This window comes from Sceloporus occidentalis, unplaced genomic scaffold (genome assembly GCF_023333645.1).
Source record: "Sceloporus occidentalis isolate IW3139 unplaced genomic scaffold, rSceOcc1.0.p SCAF_212, whole genome shotgun sequence".
Taxonomy (NCBI): Eukaryota; Metazoa; Chordata; class Lepidosauria; order Squamata; family Phrynosomatidae; genus Sceloporus; species Sceloporus occidentalis.
In genome coordinates this window covers 1,114,161-1,132,435 of record NW_028317192.1, presented here as the reverse complement: position 1 = coordinate 1,132,435, position 18,275 = coordinate 1,114,161, and the positions used below count along the sequence as shown (strand labels likewise).

The 18,275-nt window shown below is 40.0% G+C and overlaps 1 protein-coding gene across 1 annotated transcript in view; it reads left to right on the top strand.

The window, feature by feature from the left end:
- Positions 1-265: 265 nt before the first annotated feature.
- LOC149277527 (nebulin-related-anchoring protein-like) overlaps positions 266-18,275 on the top strand; it is a 41,797-nt gene continuing 23,787 nt past the window's right edge. The window contains exons 1-18 of the mRNA XM_089502809.1: positions 266-337; positions 3,576-3,670; positions 4,017-4,104; positions 6,268-6,372; positions 7,194-7,280; positions 8,279-8,386; positions 9,518-9,622; positions 10,106-10,213; positions 12,498-12,602; positions 13,356-13,460; positions 13,937-14,053; positions 14,500-14,604; positions 15,574-15,681; positions 15,771-15,884; positions 16,244-16,342; positions 17,334-17,438; positions 17,731-17,838; positions 17,952-18,053. Of these exons, the coding sequence (XP_089358935.1) occupies positions 266-337; positions 3,576-3,670; positions 4,017-4,104; positions 6,268-6,372; positions 7,194-7,280; positions 8,279-8,386; positions 9,518-9,622; positions 10,106-10,213; positions 12,498-12,602; positions 13,356-13,460; positions 13,937-14,053; positions 14,500-14,604; positions 15,574-15,681; positions 15,771-15,884; positions 16,244-16,342; positions 17,334-17,438; positions 17,731-17,838; positions 17,952-18,053 (1,836 nt within the window). The remainder of the gene's footprint in view (positions 338-3,575; positions 3,671-4,016; positions 4,105-6,267; positions 6,373-7,193; positions 7,281-8,278; positions 8,387-9,517; positions 9,623-10,105; positions 10,214-12,497; positions 12,603-13,355; positions 13,461-13,936; positions 14,054-14,499; positions 14,605-15,573; positions 15,682-15,770; positions 15,885-16,243; positions 16,343-17,333; positions 17,439-17,730; positions 17,839-17,951; positions 18,054-18,275) is intronic.

The window sequence follows — 18,275 nt, the reverse complement described above, 5'->3', positions numbered from 1 at the left end:
ACGCTTCCGTCACGTCTGATACCCCTCCATATGTACAGAAATAGCCCCTCTTCCGACCTGGCAGCTATAAAAGCCAACACTCCCCCCCGTCTCCCTCTATAGAAGGTCAGTCACAAGAGGAGAGTTGGTTTTTGAGAACGGGACATTAATGTGAGCGGCTGTCAGCTGTCAACCAGACCGAGCTGCCTGGATCTACGGGATTATCAGACTCCGCACCCTTTCTAAGGCGTATTTTTTTTTGGGGGGGTATAGAACTGGTTTCAGAATGAATGTGGTACCCTGTGCCCGCTGTGGTTATGGAGTATATCCGCCCGAGAAGATAAACTGTATAGACCAGGTTGGTGAGCAATATCAATCATCCCAAATGTGATGCATACGTCGGTCAGATAGTAATAGAATTATTTCTCTTAAACCTTAAAGAGTTGGTTAAACCGAAGATGCTGCTTTTTTTAGTGTAGAAAACTTTTTTTCGTCCCCTTATGACATTATTTGCGTTGAACGTTCTTTTCTGTTGTGTATTAAAAGTAGAATTTGAGATAATAAGAGACGGATAAAAACAGTTGACATTATAGTTGGATTATTTATCAAACCTTAATCAGTCGTTGGTCTCGTCTTAGATTCAGGAGCCGTATGTCTATCCCATGCATGTTTAATACCCTCACTGTATTACCCTCTACCACTTCTGCTGGGAGGCTGTTCAACTTACCCTCCCAGTTAAGTTATCAAATAGTTGCCAAGCAGATTAATAAAAGTTTGTCTGTGATTTCCCTGGGAGAACTGTGACTTAATCCGTAAAACAGCCAATTATATTCTCCTGACAGATAAACTACTGTTCAAAAGTTTGGAGTCGCTTAGAAATGTCCTTGTTTTTGAAAGAAAAGTACATTAAATCCATTAAAATAACATGAAATGGATCAAAAATCCAGCACAGACGGGGTTAATGCTGTAAATGACTATTTTATCTGGAAACGGCTGATTTTTAATGGAATCTCTTCAAAGGCTTACGGAGGCCCTTTATCACTCCCATCACTCCTGTGTTCCAATGGCCCTTTATCACTCCCATCACTCCTGGGTTCCAATGGCCCTTTATCACTCCCATCACTCCTGTGTTCCAATGGCCCTTTATCACTCCCATCACTCCTGTGTTCCAATGGCCCTTTATCACTCCCATCACTCCTGTGTTCCAATGGCCCTTTATCACTCCCATCACTCCTGTGTTCCAATGACCCTTTATCACTCCCATCACTCCTGTGTTCCAATGGCCCTTTATCACTCCCATCACTCCTGGGTTCCAATGGCCCTTTTATCACTCCCATCACTCCTGTGTTCCAATGACCCTTTATCACTCCCATCACTCCTGTGTTCCAATGGCCCTTTATCACTCCCATCACTCCTGTGTTCCAATGGCCCTTTATCACTCCCATCACTAATGGGTTCCAATGGCCCTTTATCACTCCCATCACTCCTGTGTTCCTGTGGCCCTTTATCACTCCCATCACTCCTGGGTTCCAATTGCCCTTTATCACTCCCATCACTCCTGTGTTCCAATGGCCCTTTATGACTCCCATCACATCAAGTGTACATTGAGCTCTGAAGCAATAAAAAATACTTTATGTTCCTTATTATACGGCTCCATTGTCTGACACTGGAATGAATAAATTCACATTTGTTCCAAGTCTTGTATTTATTACGATTATCTATAATGAAAAGAATGTAATAAAACAGATAGGTGAAGAATTAACAGAATTCATACACATCAGCATTAGATAATAGCAAGTGTGACAGGATCTTTTTTTCAAAAAATAGTAGGATTTTTGTTTTATTAAAGATGCTGTTCCACCCGCTCTGCTGAATTTGTAGCTTTTATAACTAAATGCAGCATTAGAAACATTGTTCCTCATACCTTCTAGGAAATGAATTTGCCTCATACCAATTTTTTTAATCGGGAAAACTGTATTGTCATGTGACACAAAGGGAGGCACTGATTGGTCGTCACTATAGAAAGTGAAACAAAAAAGGCTTCTTAAAAGTTTCTGGGCTGTTTTTAATAAAAATCCAGAAGAAACAATAACTACAGATACACTTGTGAAGGTATATTTAGCATGCTAGGCGGTGAAACTAATGTTCTGTGTAAGTGGAACAGCACCTTTAAATACAAATCGTTTATTGTCTTCTTTTATGTTAAAATACAACAAAATGACATTAGAAAGGAAAAAAAACAATATTAGTCTATTTTAAAAATGGTCACAAAATGTAGAATTTATATAGACTAAAAATTATGAAAAACTAAAAAATTTAAGCAAAAATAGTATTTGATTTAGCATGTTTTTTTAGTCTGTGACATTATTACAATCACATGACGCAGGGATGGTCCTAGGGTTTGTAGATCCTGGGCAAACAATGTCTCCAGTGCCCCCTGCTGTATCCATGTACTTGCTTACATAGGGGAGAACCTGGTCGTGCTGCCCCCTACAGCTCAGCCCATAGGCAGCTGCCCCAGGTCTATCCCTGATAAGATAAAGGAGCCGGTAAATATATTCATGGACCAATTTTTCATCTTTAACCCCTTAAGGACAATGGGCGGTCCCTAAACCCATTGAAAACAATGCATGTACGGGCTTTGTCATTAAAGGGTTAAATTTGGTTTACTCTCTGTAGATTTTAATGAACCAGAATCACAGGAAGGTGTTCTGAACACTTGGGCGTCAGGTTTCCATGTCTCGAGAAGCTAAATTCACCTCCTCAGCTGTTGCAGTTGGCGGACCCGATCCGTTACGGGAATTTCTGTTAGAAGGATTCTATTCTGAGGTCGGGATATTGTGTTGTTACGATGTAATTTTGTAACGAGCAACAGACACAGAGGTCAAATAATTAAGGTTTTCTGGGGCACTCTATAGGGTTTGAGAGGTTGGTAGATACATAGAACAGCCTCCCAGCAGATGTGGTAAATACAGTGAGGGATTTAAGCATGCATGGGATAGGCATACAGCAGGAGAAATGAGTGACTAGATGGGCCGAATGGGGCCGAATGGGTTTGATCTGCTGGCATGTAGTCTACCTCCAATTGTCTGATATATGTGTCCTTGGAGTTACCATAAGTAGCTTCTTAGGAAGCACCTTCGAATTTTTATAGCTAATCTTTTTGAAACAAAAATGTGAAAATATACATTTAATGTTTATTAACGAATCTGATGCACCATAAAATCTATCGCTAAAATGGGACCTGTAAATATCTCTGCTTAAAACCCTTTAAAGTACATTTAGCCTCTGTCTGCATGAAGAGCATGGAAATGATACCAAAAAACCCAAAATGTAACAGAACTGAGTGATCGCTGATGAATAAATAAAGCTAGAAGCTGACAACAAAGTTACAGTTTCCAGGAATACATCACATTTGGAGATGAGTTCTAGATCTAAAAGGGTTCTAGGTTCCTCAAACAACGGTTAGATATTTGGAGCTTAAAAACACAACAAAACACGATACTGTAGATTAAAAAAGTAAATCGTGAAGACATTTTCACGTCGGTATAAAATAAAAGGCTGTCCATTAACTCCATCCTGTCTTCCTTTTGTAGATATGGCACAAGGCTTGCTTCCATTGTGAGACCTGCAAGATGATCCTCACAGTTAATAACTTTGTGAGCTACCAGAAGAGGCCATATTGTCAGGCGTACGTATTCTCAAACCTAGCAGACTAGTCGTTTTATTGAATCGCTGTTTTCTTTAGTGATACAAAGTATCACCGATCTCATTTCCACAATGGAATGACCCACCTTGGAGAGGACGTTAGCCCCGGATATTGGGGAGAAGAGACAAGAAGGAAATGTAGCAGGACAATGTGGTGGTTATTGTATCACTGCCTTCATTTTGTTGATTAGATTTTTCCACTTAGTTGGAAAAGCAACTTTAAACTAAATTGAATTGTTGTTGCAGCAAAAATGTTAGAAATTAACTAAAGCTTAAACAAAAAAATTATAAAAATAAGACCCTTTTTTCCTTTTTTTGGGGGACTGTAGACACAACCCGAAAAACAACACTTTTACAAGCGTTTACGAGACCCCAGTGAACATTCATGTAAAGAAGCAGTCCCAGGCCGTTAGCGAGGTGAGTTTTAGTCTTTTTTGTCCCAGTATGTGCGGGATTATTGAATTTATCAATAATAACTAATAACGTATCATTATACAAATACATATGTGGACAATACCAGCTGCTGTCCGATGACCCGTTCATTGATACGGCTAACAAGAACAGTCCATTCCGACTGAATGAACTATATTTTCACCTAAGCAACGGAAAGGGTAATTTACAGTAAAAGCCGTAAAGATGTGGAATCCACACAGAGGCTGCTCTATCAGATCCAATAAATGCTCTTAAGTACAGGCTAGAGAATATATAATATATAATATGAGGAATATACAGGATATAACGGGTTATAAGGACGGGATTAGTTATACGGCCGGAGAGTATATAATATATAATATGAGGAATATACAGGGATATAACGGGTCATAAGGACAGGATTAGTTATACGGGGTGGAGAGTATATAATATATAATATGAGGAACATACAGGGATATAACGGGTTATAAGGACAGGATTAGTTCTACGGCCGGAGAGTATATAATATATAATATGAGGAATATACAGGATATAACGGGTTATAAGGACGGGATTAGTTATATGGCTGGAGAGTATATAATATATAATATGAGGAATATACAGGATATAACGGGTTATAAGGACGGGATTAGTTATACGGCCGGAGAGTATATAATATATAATATGAGGAATATACAGGATATAACGGGTTATAAGGACGGGATTAGTTATACGGCCGGAGAGTATATAATATATAATATGAGGAATATACAGGGATATAACGGGTTGTAAGGACTCACTTTATGTTCCTCTCTCAGCAGCAGGTGATTGGCCCCTTTACCCTAAAGCCAGACGTTTTAAATGTTTTTGGGTTTAAACAATGAGCGAGGGAGAGCCGCAGTGTTCTAGAACGCTCAGCAGTCCTCTTTCTATTTCTGAGTCATGGCTGTTATCCCAGACCGTGCTATTTGTAGGTTCAGTCTGTGTCAAAAACAGAAACTCTTCCTTTCCAGCCGAGTCTCCGGTTACCCGCGGTCACCTGTCGGGCTGCGGATACGCCGGGCGTTACGCAACCTTTTCACCGGCTCGGCTAACATAGAAATGTTCTAGAAAGTAGCGGTTAAATTACTAAGTGCTGGAAAGGGTAGAAAGTGTGAAACCCTTCAGTGTTCTGTAGCTCAGGATTAAGAGGTTTAGTCTTTACTCAAAATGTGATTACTTCCTTAACCATCTTCCAAACCGTAACCAAAACAACACCGCGCAGCAATAATACCCCCCAGCGCTATATACAGTAATATAACCCCCCCAGCGCTGTATACAGTAATATAACCCCCCCAGCGCTATATACAGTAATATAACCCCCCCAGCGCTGTATACAGTAATATAACCCCCCCAGCGCTATATACAGTAATATAACCCGCCCAGCGCTGTATACAGTAATAACCCCCAGCGCTGTATACAGTAATATAACGCCCAGCGCTGTATACAGTAATATAACCCCCCCAGCACTATATACAGTAATATAACCCCCCCAGCACTATATACAGTAATATAACCCCCCAGCGCTGTATACAGTAATATAACCCCCAGCACTGTATACAGTAATATAACCACCCAGCGCTGTTCACAGTAATTACTAATAACAGTGTTTACACGTTTTAATGTATATAAAGGTATTTTTGAGACTTTTAGGATTGTAGAACGCTGCGATTCTCTCATATCCACCAAAAGTTCCAAAGCTGCTCTATTAATCTACTGTTTATGAAGTCAGTTCTGTAATTAAAACAGCACGATGGTTATTTCTGCCAATTCTCGCAGATGTTCGCGAATTGGTTTTTAAGACAGATACTGGAAACAAGTCCAACGCCGACCACGACGGGTTCTGGATTATAGCAAGAAATAAATTATGGTGGGGATTGCAAAAAAGAATAGAACCAACTGTTTCCAGACTTAAAAGAAAAAATATTTTCAAGTAAAAAAAATGTAAAAAGCACCATCCTCCATTTTTTTCAGAAACCTTGGATTAACTAAAATAACAATAATAATAATAATAATAATAATAATTTTTTAATGTGGCAATTGTACTTTACTCTGAAATTTTTTATTTTTTTTATTTTGTACAAATGTATTCATTCTGCCAGCTATTCACAATTCTAAATTGTTTTGTAGATAAAATACAGAGAAGAAGGAGAAAAATATAAATCAGTGTTTAATTGGGATTTAAAGTCCAGAGAATTCGCTCACGACGGAAAAATGGAAAAACTCATCAATCAGGTATTTCCAGAACCTTCCAAAACAAGTGATTAGTAACGGTTATGTTTCTATAGAAATATGTGACGGACGTGGGTCAAAAGCCAAAAAAGTATAATAATGCTTCCTGTGTCCTTCTTACATACAAAAGATCTGTTATTTAATGTCATTCCCAACATTATGAGATCATCACAGGGACCACGAACGGCCACTAAACAAATCTACTACACTGCCTCAAAATTTACCCCAACACTGTATACAGTAATAACCCCCCAGTGCTGTATACTGTAATATAACCCCCAGCACTGTATACAGTAATATAACCCCCAGCGCTGTATACAGTTATATAACCCCCCAGCGCTGTATACAGTAATATAACCCCCAGCACTGTATACAGTAATATAACCCCCAGCGCTGTATACAGTAATATAACCCCCAGCGCTGTATACAGTAATATAACCCCCAGCGCTGTATACAGTAATATAACCCCAGCGCTGTATACAGTAATATAACCCCCAGCGCTGTATACAGTAATATAACCCCAGCGCTGTATACAGTAATATAACCCCAGCGCTGTATACCCAGGGGAATTCTAATTACTCTTGAAAAATATATATTTTGTTATTTTACCCCATCTTTATTGATGTCTTCTTTAAAAATTACTAGAATTCCAGATTGTACTGTCTACAGGCAGCTTTCAGAATTGTCAATTTTTGGTAATATACACTACTACTTAAAAAAATAGTTATTTCATTTTGGAGTAATATTGCAAAACATAATTGAATGAAATCTCAAATCCTCCAAAAAATACAATGCAATAAAAAAGGTACTTCCCTTGTATTTAGAATACCTATGATGTGGGGAAATCGTGGCTCTCTGATGTGGACCCAGAAATGGTGAAAGTGACTCAAACTCAGAATACTCTCAGCGATGTGAGTAAATGTCATTCTTTTGTACATATATTTTATTTTACTTTACTTTATTTCAGTATCAAGTTAAATGTTCTAAAATGTTATTAAATTATATAATTATTCATCCCCATTTAGTTATCTCTCCCTTATGGTTAGGTTGCTGATTGTTGCTGATTGGTTCAGGCAGCCTTCGTTTTATAACCATATGCAGCCATAGAAATATCATTCCTAGTCCTGAGCGGCTAAACCCATCCCAGAAATAATTTAAACCTTAATATCTCCAAAATAATGATTAAAAGTGATAAAGGGTCCTTGGAGCACAGGAGTGATGGGAGTGATAAAGGGCCATTGGAACCCAGGAGTGATGGGAGTGATAAAGGGCCATTGGAACCCAGGAGTGATGGGAGTGATAAAGGGCCATTGGAACCCAGGAGTGATGGGAGTGATAAAGGGCCATTGGAACACAGGAGTGATGGGAGTGATAAAGGGCCATTGGAACCCAGGAGTGATGGGAGTGATAAAGGGCCATTGGAACACAGGAGTGATGGGAGTGATAAAGGGCCGTTGGAACACAGGAGTGATGGGAGTGATAAAGGGCCATTGGAACACAGGAGTGATGGGAGTGATAAAGGGCTATTGGAACACAGGAGTGATGGGAGTGATAAAGGGCCACTGGAACACAGGAGTGATGGGAGTGATAAAGGGCCTCTGTACGCCTATGAAGAGATTCCATTAAAAATCAGCCATTTCCAGCTACAATAGTCATTTACAGCATTAACCCCGTCTGCGCTGGATTTCCAATCCATGTCATGTTATTTTAATGCACGAAATGTACTTTTATTTAAAAAATAAGGTAATTTCTTAGTGACCCCAAACTTTTCAACAGTAGTGAATATGAAGTTTTTAAATAAATTTAGTTTAGTTTTATGAACAGCTGTGATAATGAATATCGGTAAATAGGCTGACGGATATCATATCAGAATTTCTCACTTTCTCCTTTTTTTTTTCTATCTTCTCAGATGAAATACACAGAAAACTTTGAACAGCAGACCAGGAAAGGCAGCTTCCCTGCTATGATCACTCCTGCTTATCAGACAGCGAGGAAAGCCGGTCATCTGGCAAGCAGCGTAAGTCGCTCGGCTCACAATGTTCGGAATGAAAAGCTCACGTGGTGCCAACGATTTAGACTGATCCAGTGGCCGGGGGCCACGACTTCTAACGTTAAAGGAGACACGTTCTAGAAACAATTGCTGTTCTTCAAACTCCAAACAAGTTTTAAAGCAGAAGAAATGTTAGAACAAAGAGAGAAAATCAAAAACTAGAGGCTTAGATGGAAATTTAGTAAGAGAAACGGCCTCCCAGCAGAGGTGGTAGCGGGTAATACAGTGAGGGTATTAAACATGCATGGGACAGACATACGGCTCCTGAATCTAAGACGAGACCGACGACTGATTAAGGTTTGAGTCTTTACAGCAGGAGAAACGGGCGACTAGACGGGGGCCGGATGGGGCCGATCTGTTGGCAGGTCCTATGTTTCTATGTAGGCTACTACTAATACTAATAATTATAATATTAATAATAAGAAGAATAATATTTCATATTTTTTTTGTTTAAAGAGAATAATTTGTCTTATGAGTAGTACTGAGAATGGTTGAAAACACATTTAATTTCTAACTCTTACAATAAATGTCATTTATTATTCATAATTTATAATTTTGTTTTAAGTTATTTTTCATTTGCTGATGCGCAGCTTTGCTATAGGTAGTCGTATGGATTTTGGGTGCCCCCAACCCTTAACGCCAAGAAAATATGAGAGTTTTATATTAAAAAATAAGGCAAGAATATAGCTTATTATATATATATATATATATATATATATAATAATATAACCTATGGCCAGACTATTTAATATAAGCTCGCCATATAATTTTTTTCTGCTTTGTATTTATTTATTTATTTATTTATATATTTATTAATTATTTTTTACTTAACATACTTATGGAAAGATTTTTTTTCCTTTTAATTGTATAAAATTTTTTTTTACAATGTCGCAGCTGGACGCAACATGACCCCCCCCAATCTACAGATAAAATTAAGTAACAAACCTCTCTATTGCTGATTGCCTTCTGGCTTTTTGCCCCCCCCCCCAGGTTGGGCAATTATTTCTATGGGTTTACAAGGGAAATACTCAGAAAATAATATTTTAACAAATAATATATATTCTGGGATTTGTCGTCTTTTGTCACCTCGACGAGCAGGTGGAGTACAAGAGAGGACACGAGGATCGCGTCTCCCAATACACCACGGTGGTCGACACCAAAGACATCTTACACGCCAGAGCCGGAGGGCAGCTCGCGAGCGACGTACGTTAACAACCTTCTTCCAAAGCTCAGCCGGCTCCCAAAATAAGGAATTATGATGATTTTGTGTGTTTTCTTTAACTCGTCAAATTTTTAACCAAATCAACAAAATAAAAACCAATAAAAAAAGACTTTCTATTAATTCCATTAATCTATGCTTATAAAAACAGCTCGACAAATGAGGTTAAATGTAATTATTTAACAAAATTTTATTTTTAACGTAATTAAATTACGGGTAATTTTCCCCCGGGCAGAAAGTAGTAAACTTTTCTGGCGAAGTTCCCCCCCCCCCCAGGTCCCAACAATAAATTAATTTGCAGAATCCCCCAGAATTCTCTTTTTAAAAAAAAATAATAAAAAAAATCCCCAAATCCATTGTTTATGTCTAATTTCTACTTTGTACACTTTATAAATTTGTATCAAATACATGAATTTTCAATCTTTAACAAAAAACATAATTAACTGTTGATTTTCACGTGTTTTCAGGCAAAATACACGGAAGATTATGAAGAGCGGAGAGGGAAAGGAAGCTTCCCGGCCATGATAACACCGGGCTACCAAATCGCCAAGAAGGCAAACGAGCTGGCTAGTGATGTAAGTCACCCCAAAAACGTACGCGGTGTGTGAATTAACCCTTCAAAGACCAGATGAGCGAGGAACGCACGCAAGCACAAATGTTCCCAACACATTTCTTAAGGCAGACCAGCGGTCTATAGAAACCCAGAACCTGCGGGCAGATCGGCCCCTCCGGCCCCCGTCTAATCTGCCCATTTCTCCTGCTGTAAAGACTCAAACCTTAATCAGTCGTTGGTCTCGTCTTAGATTCAGGAGCCGTATGTCTATCCCATGCATGTTTAATACCCTCACTGTATTACCCTCTACCACTTCTGCTGGGAGGCTGTTTAGCACAAGTGCATACCCTCAAGTGTTTTTACACCGTAATCTGCAAACCACGATGCAAAATTTAAATAATGAAAATCTGTCGCTTTTCCAAAATTCTACAGTTCTATACAATAAATCCAGGAAATGGAAATACTGGATTAAAACGACCTGGCGAATTATGACATATTGGGTCGAGATCAGAGCTTAGTGAATATGCCCCTTTAGTCCAGGTCCGTTACTGATCTGTGGCCAGCGTAGCAAATCCTGAATCTGATTGCGGAGGGATTTGCGGAATTTTGCCGGTAAATGATGTTTTGGGAAAAGCGCATAAATGTTTGACTCGTTGCTGGCGAGTTACCAGGCAGAGCTCATTAAATTATTCAGAGTTTTCCCGCGGCCAGATGGTGAAGTTTAATCAGCAGGTAAAGCCAAGGAAACGAGAAAAACACAATCCGGACGTATCGAGGAGGAAGGAGAATTCTGGCCGCAGCGATACAAGATAATTTACCCAAATATGGATACTTTGTTATTAAACATTTAATTGTTAAACGAAGGCGGCGGCTCCTCGGAGAATAAAAACCCTTCCGGATACAGAGAAATTATTATATGTTTAGAACTTAATATTTTTATTAATCTAAAAGAAATACGCCGTTTTCTTTCTTTAGGTAACTGGGAAATTATTTGTTTGGTACCCAATTATCTCCAAACGAGACCGTGTGCCAAGAGATCGCTCGTTAAATCTAATTTTGCCAATAATGAGAAATTTTCCTTTTTTTAGAATATGCCCCCTAATGAAGGAAGTTTTTTATTTTTAGGGGGAGGATTTCAAAGTTTTTGGACATTTTTATTATTTTTTTGGTCTCTTTACAAAGCCTTTTTGGCGTCGCTGAGAATATTTATGATCTTCATCCCTCGGGGTAGAACATCTGGACTCCCATTTTGCTGAACACCAGGGCTTTATCTGCCCCCCATCTAACACTACGGGGTCTACTTTTTACCCCTTCACTCCCATTCAGTCTTTTATTAATGACAGGGCAGATAGAACGGCTCCTTGATCTTTTTCTAGGTGACGGAGTTGCAGGAATAAACATTAATTATTATTATTCATTTCTATAGCGCCATCATATTCAGTAGCGCCGTAAAATAAGTAAAGATGACACATAGTGCATCAAATAACAATTTGGGCAGAAACAACAGATAAGGAGGGCCCTGCTCAAAGGAGCTTACAATCTAGAAGAGAATTAACTCTATAGACTACCCCAAAAAGAATGAAGTCCGTCTCTAGGAGCACCGCCTCAGCCTCTCCTATTCCTAAATATGCCCTGAATAATAAAACCTAGCCAGGCAGGCAATTATTCCTTTTGCCCCCAGGTAGGGTTCCTTCTGTCTGTATATGTGCGCCAGGAGTAGCAATCTTAACTCCCTGTTCTTAGGATCTGCATGCTTATTCCTCCCCATTAAGTTATCGCTAAGCAGCCGACTGATTGGCTCAAACAGTATTTTTAAAGGGGGAAGAAGAACTTCTGGGGGGGGGGGAATGATATTCTAGTTCTGCCACCTTTTGCCACAGACCTCTCTAATGTGAAATTACCCCTTAATTTTTAATGAAATATATCTGAAAAAAAACTATTGCAGCAAAAAACACAAACTATAAATAATTTCAATATATTAAGTTAGTTCTGGTAAAATCTTTACTAGTTATAGCATTCTTATAAGAATTTACCTGCTTCTTGAATTTATACTTTAAATGCTATAATTCACAGTAAAATCTGACCCCATACAGCCTGCCGTCTCTGCGAGGTTTCATTAAATATTAATTTTATATATTTTATTTTTAAAAAATATTTTTTTTTCTAAATGCCCACATTTTCCCCCATATTTATGATAATAATAATAATAATAATAATAATAATAATTATTATTATTATTATTATTATTATTATTTTTTTTTTTTATTGAACCTAATCAGTGAAAATATCACTTATCTTTCTGGCAGATTAAATATCACCATCGCTACGAAACGGAGATCAAAGGCAAAGCCAGCCAGACAGCTGCGACAGATGTGACTTCTGCAAAACAAAGGAGCGATCGGTACAGCCAGGTATGTAACGACAGCCGAGGTGGGACCGCTTCGCTGCAGACATGCCAATCTTACGTGTTATCTGCTGTCTATCAGCGCCACAACGCCAATTCCCATCCCGATTACGCCGTTACTTTGCATAAACCCGGAAAAGCAAATATCAAAGGAAGAAAAATGCACCTTTTGATGGCTCCTTAAGAGCGAAACAAAGCCTTGGTGGAAGCATTTTGTGAGATCAAACAATTCAAGACGGAAACATTGTCCCCAAACAAGCAATTGTAATTGTAACAAAAGAGAACACCCCGTTCTGGTGCTTTATTTGGCTGATTTAAAAAATAATAAAAAAAAAAAAAAATCTCATCTGTCTACGCCGGTCCAAATCTTATATTTAATGAAATAGAACGATGGCCCAGAAGATAATAAATACATTATTAATACTGTGATTATTAATTAAAAAAAAAAACATACAAAAATAATTACAAATATTAATAAATTCATAAATATTAATCGGAAATTCCATTAATGTCTATGCCGTTGGGTGTAGATATCTTGACTAATTGAATGGTGGCTGCTCCTCTTCACTGTAGGTTCTGGTAGCCTTAGAAGGATGAGTGACGTGTAAAATGAGACTAATAGTCAGTTAAAAGGATTTTGCCCCCCATATGCCCCCAAAGACAAACTTAAAGACCGTGTTGAGAGACTTTATCAGAAGCCAAGATGGCGCCATCGATGAGCTCTTCGCTTTGATGTCATGTCACGTCTGTTCTCCAACAGGATTATCTGGAGGAAGACGAAGAGTATCGTGGAAAGGGAAGCTTCCCGGCGATGATCACCCCAGCATATCTCAATGCGAAAAAAGCCAACGAGATGGCCAGTGATGTGAGTAGCTTCATGAGAAGGTCCAGCGTGACCAAGCAGAGCAGATGATGATTAATATACTCTGTAGAAAGCAATGACTTCATTCCGGTTATACAAACTCAGTGGCCGGTTCTGGAACACTGACCGTAATTCCGACATAAGATGAGGATGATGTCCATGCTTTCATACGTCATGGTTTTGGTGCCACCTTTACCTCCTTCATTAAAGATCTCAGGACTTGTAGAAAAAATGTTCCTCTTTGAAGGTACTTGAGGGGTTTGTAATTTAAATCATCATCAACCAAACCCTACCCTGGCATAAGTTGTCTAGTAATTTCTCTTCTTTCTTCTTAGAGCTAAAACACCAACCAGCATGGTGGAAAGTGGCAGAATGGGCTCTATCAATATGATTTCATTAGTAGAAGGAGCCGTTAAGTGTTACAATGTAACCGTCCCTCTTGTCTCCTTCTTGACTTCTTCTAACTTTCTGTATTCCAGATCAAATATAAGAAAGATTTCACAAAGATGAAAGGAGCCGCTCATTATCATTCCCTCACCACCGAAGACAACCTCACCCTTAAACGGGCTCAGAATGTCAACAAACTGGTCAGCGAGGTAAGACGCAGAGGTCTAGAATGTTCCGGTAGATCGGCCCCATGTAGTGTCCCCGACGTTTCCTGCTGTAAAGACTCAAATCTTAATTACAGTTGTAACTTTGTTTCCTTGGGTCCTTCCACCTCCCCATCTCATCTCCAATCCCACGCCTTGGCACATGGCTCCCGCTTACATTTTTTTTTTTCTGCTTATAATTCTGTTCTCCGAAACGACAGATATTTAATAAAATTCCATTTTTTCCAATAAGGAATACAGTTACAGTATTTACAGCGTTCCATATTTTAATCTCAATGGCACTCAAAGAGTCAGTTGTAATTATTTGCTTTGCTTTTCCTATCGGCCGGTTATTTGGTGAAATAAAGTAAATTTTTGGATTTTTTTTGTCTTCATTGCATTGTTTTGAACTAATTGGGAAATGACGATTTTATAACTTTGCTCACGGACAGGTGGAGTATAAGAAAGATTTGGAAAACACCAAAGGACACAGCATTAATTACTGCGAGACGCCCCAGTTCAGGAACGCCAGCAAGGTTTCCAAATTCACGAGCGACGTGAGTATCCGGTAGCTTGGGGTCCGCTTCTAAACCCCCCCCCAAAATATAACATTAGCGTTTAAACGCGTGTTTCTTCCCGATAAGCCGACGAGGTTTCTTAGCAGCTCAGATTAACGGCCCTTTTTCCCCGGATTCCAAACAATATGAAATCTCCGGCCACCTTTTGGGCCGCGCTGTGCGGGGATTTGCTTATCTAGCATTAGCATTTCTTAATTAGCGTTAAGTATTGGCGCGTAATCCCCGAGGAGCGAGCCGGGGGGGGGGGGGGCAATCGCCGCGCTAATTGACTTCCTCGGAAATTGGAACTAATGTTCAGACGCAACTTTGTTTCCTGATTGTTAATGCCCCGAGCTGCGGCGATCTACCCCCGGGGGGGGTGGTATTAATACATCGTTAACCCCGTGAGCACCAGGGCGTTGCTTACCTACCCACATTGAGGGTGATTTAGAAAAGTGTCACAGGAGCAGAAATGAGTGAAAAAACCCCAAGATATGTTAAATATCTGTTCATCATTTTATGGCAAAAAAACTCATGTTTGAAGTGAATCGCGGCGTTGGAAATCCCGTTCCTTCAGCCCCTGCACCCATCTTTCTTTCCAATGTTTGCTGGGTATGAGGGGATCGCAGGGTTCTACGGCCCTAAAAGCCCTGATAATGTGTATAGAAACAGCAGGAAACGGCTTTATAAATGAAACGGGGTAAATAAACCCCATTATTCTTCTAATAAATGCCCCACTCAGTTACACGGAAACGTAATTATATTTTTTCTTGCATGTTATTTATTGTTTTTGTTTCATATTGCGCCATCATATTCCGTAGCGCTGTACAATGGGATATGGTTGGGATGAAGTCTTCTGCTCGTTGTCCGAGGATGTTGTGTCTTTAGAAACGCGCCGATATTATTATTATTATTGTCCCGTTTTAATGACCCCTTTTTGCCCGTCTGGCGATGATCTCTTACCTACAGCTCAAGTACAAAGAGAAATACCAGAACCAGGTGAAGGGTCATTACGACGGCGTGGGAATGGACCGGCGCACGTTACACGCCATGAAAGCCGGGAGCCTGGCCAGTAACGTGAGTGAAGCCCGCGCGCCCCCACAACATGCAGGTAGCCACAGACGCTATGATGTCATTCCTGATCTGGACAATGTCATGTCTTCCAGGTAGCGTATAAATCCGAGTATAAACACGACGACGTGAATACCGACCATTATTACTACCCGGCCACGCAGACGCCGTCCTACCAGACCACCCGGAAGCTGGTTCCACTCAAAGACGTAAGACAAACACTCCGGATTTGGGACTTGGGGGCAGCCACCTTATCTCGGGAACCGCATGATTATTATTCCTCCCCACTGAATAACCGGTTAATAGTTCTGTCGCAGCCAGCCATATGTTTCTGCTTCCTTAAAGTGAAATTTTAAACATTAATGCTTGTCTGAGGTGGGTTTTAGCGCTGTGGTCATCCAACCGGCAGGGGGCGCCTATGCGACACCATGTATAAACTTCATATTTATTCATTTAATAAATTTAAAGGGAAAATGAAGTACCTGAAAAATGACATTTTGTGCTTAAAATAAAAAAGCCGATTTTAAATATGTTTTTTTTCTTTTTCTGATGATTGTCTTCCCCGCAGGTCAACTACAGGCAAAGCATCGACAAATTAAAATACAGCTCGGTAACCAATACTCCCGAAATAGTCCTAGCCAAGGCCAATGCCCAGCAGCTGAGTAACGTGAGTCCCGGGGTGTCCCAGTCCTGTCTGTGCGAAAACATGGCGTCCTGAGCCGCCTCGAGCCGCCTCGAGCCAGTCCATTACACAACACACAGGGACAGGAAACATACATAGAGGGTGAAAAAAAATAGTTCAAAACAAGCAAAAAAAGCAATTTTTCCCAATTCCTACATGTTACTGTTCTATGCTCTAAATTAACCCATGCAAGGGTGTTTATGGATTAAAATAATCAATATCTATGTATCAGACCCCCCCTTGTGTATAAAATGGGAGCTTCCATCTTAACTTCCTGTTTCGGGGTCTGCAGGATTATTCCTCCCAGTTAAGTTCTCTCTCCCCCAGTTAAAGTTGCTGATTGTTGCTGATTGGTTCAGGCAGCCCTTGTAAGCGTGGGGGGGGGGGGGCGGAGAGAACGTCAGGACAGGAAATTGATTAGATAATGCTGACTCTGCCACCGGCTGCCTCCGACCTCAGCGTCCCTGAAATTTTAGACCAAACTGTACTGGTTGATTAACAAAAAGACCAAGTTCTATGTAGTTTTCGGAAATGAACAGTGATGGCGGCCATTCTGATCTAGAGACGCTCGGCAATCTATAAGGAGATGGATAATGTATGGCGGACATATTTATCCAGGAATATTTAAATTTTTAGAATATTCCAAATGTTTTATTTGGCCTTTCTATATACTGTATACACTGCAGTAATACATAGATAAATACTGTATAGCAGCAATATATATATATATATATATATATATATATATATATATATATATATATATATATAAAAATATTGAATTCGTTCCAAGGCCAAGTACGAAAACGTATGAATTTATACATAAACGTTAATTCTTTCCTGTATAAAAAGGTTTGTTTTTGTGACGTGGGGTGGGTGCTGATCTTATACGTTGCGGAGAAGGACTAAACCTTAATGTTTTTTAGTTGGAATAGAAATGCATATATTTTTTTATATATTTTTTAACTTATAACAGTTGAATTATCGAGCCGAATACGAAAAAACAAAGACGCATTACACGCTCCCTCAAGACGTTCCGGAAATGATGAAAGCGAAGGCAAACGCAGAACTTTATAGTGAGGTGAGCTCCTTCAGCGTCCCCGGAGGGTTGTCAATTTGCATACAAGATCAATATTGACATCACTAAATGGGTGGGGCTTCATGTTCATTACAATAAGTGGTCAGATACTTTACTGAGAGGGTGGTAGATAAGTGGAACAGCCTCCCAGCAGAAGTGGTAGAGGGTAATACAGTGAGGGTATTAAACATGCATGGGACAGACATACGGCTCCTGAATCTAGGACGAGGCCGACGACTGATGAAGGTTTGAGTCGTTACAGCAGTAGAAACGTTGTCTCCCTGTTCATTTGCAGAATAAGTATAAAGAAGGATGGGTGAGGAATAAGGGTCACGGCTTTGAGATGCGTCTGGATTCCTTGCCAATTCTGGCGGCCAAAGCTTCGAGGAACCTCGCAAGTGATGTAAGTGGAGTACGGCGTGTGATGTAAAGTAGTTTTATCGGCGTGATCTCCAGGGTGGGTGGAAGGGGCTTCGTCTCAGTAAATAACGATAACGACTTCCGCCCGATCAACAGATTAAATACAAGGAAGAATACGAGAAGAGTAAAGGGAAAGCGGCCGCAAACAGTGACTCCCGGCTCCTCCACTCATTACAAGTAGCCAAGCGGGACAGCGAGGTAAGGGACTTCCGCTAACATGCGCCTCTATCCCAGCCATACGGCACATCCAGCGGCACATCGCTGCCATACGGCTCTATGAAGGGGTACCGGCACTTTAAGGCCAGTGGCCACTGGGCGACATATATGTGGCCATTAACCGGATACGAGCGGCAGCAAGTTACATTTATATATTCTTACAGCTTGCCGACGCACAAATCCAGGCGACAGCCACACGCTGTA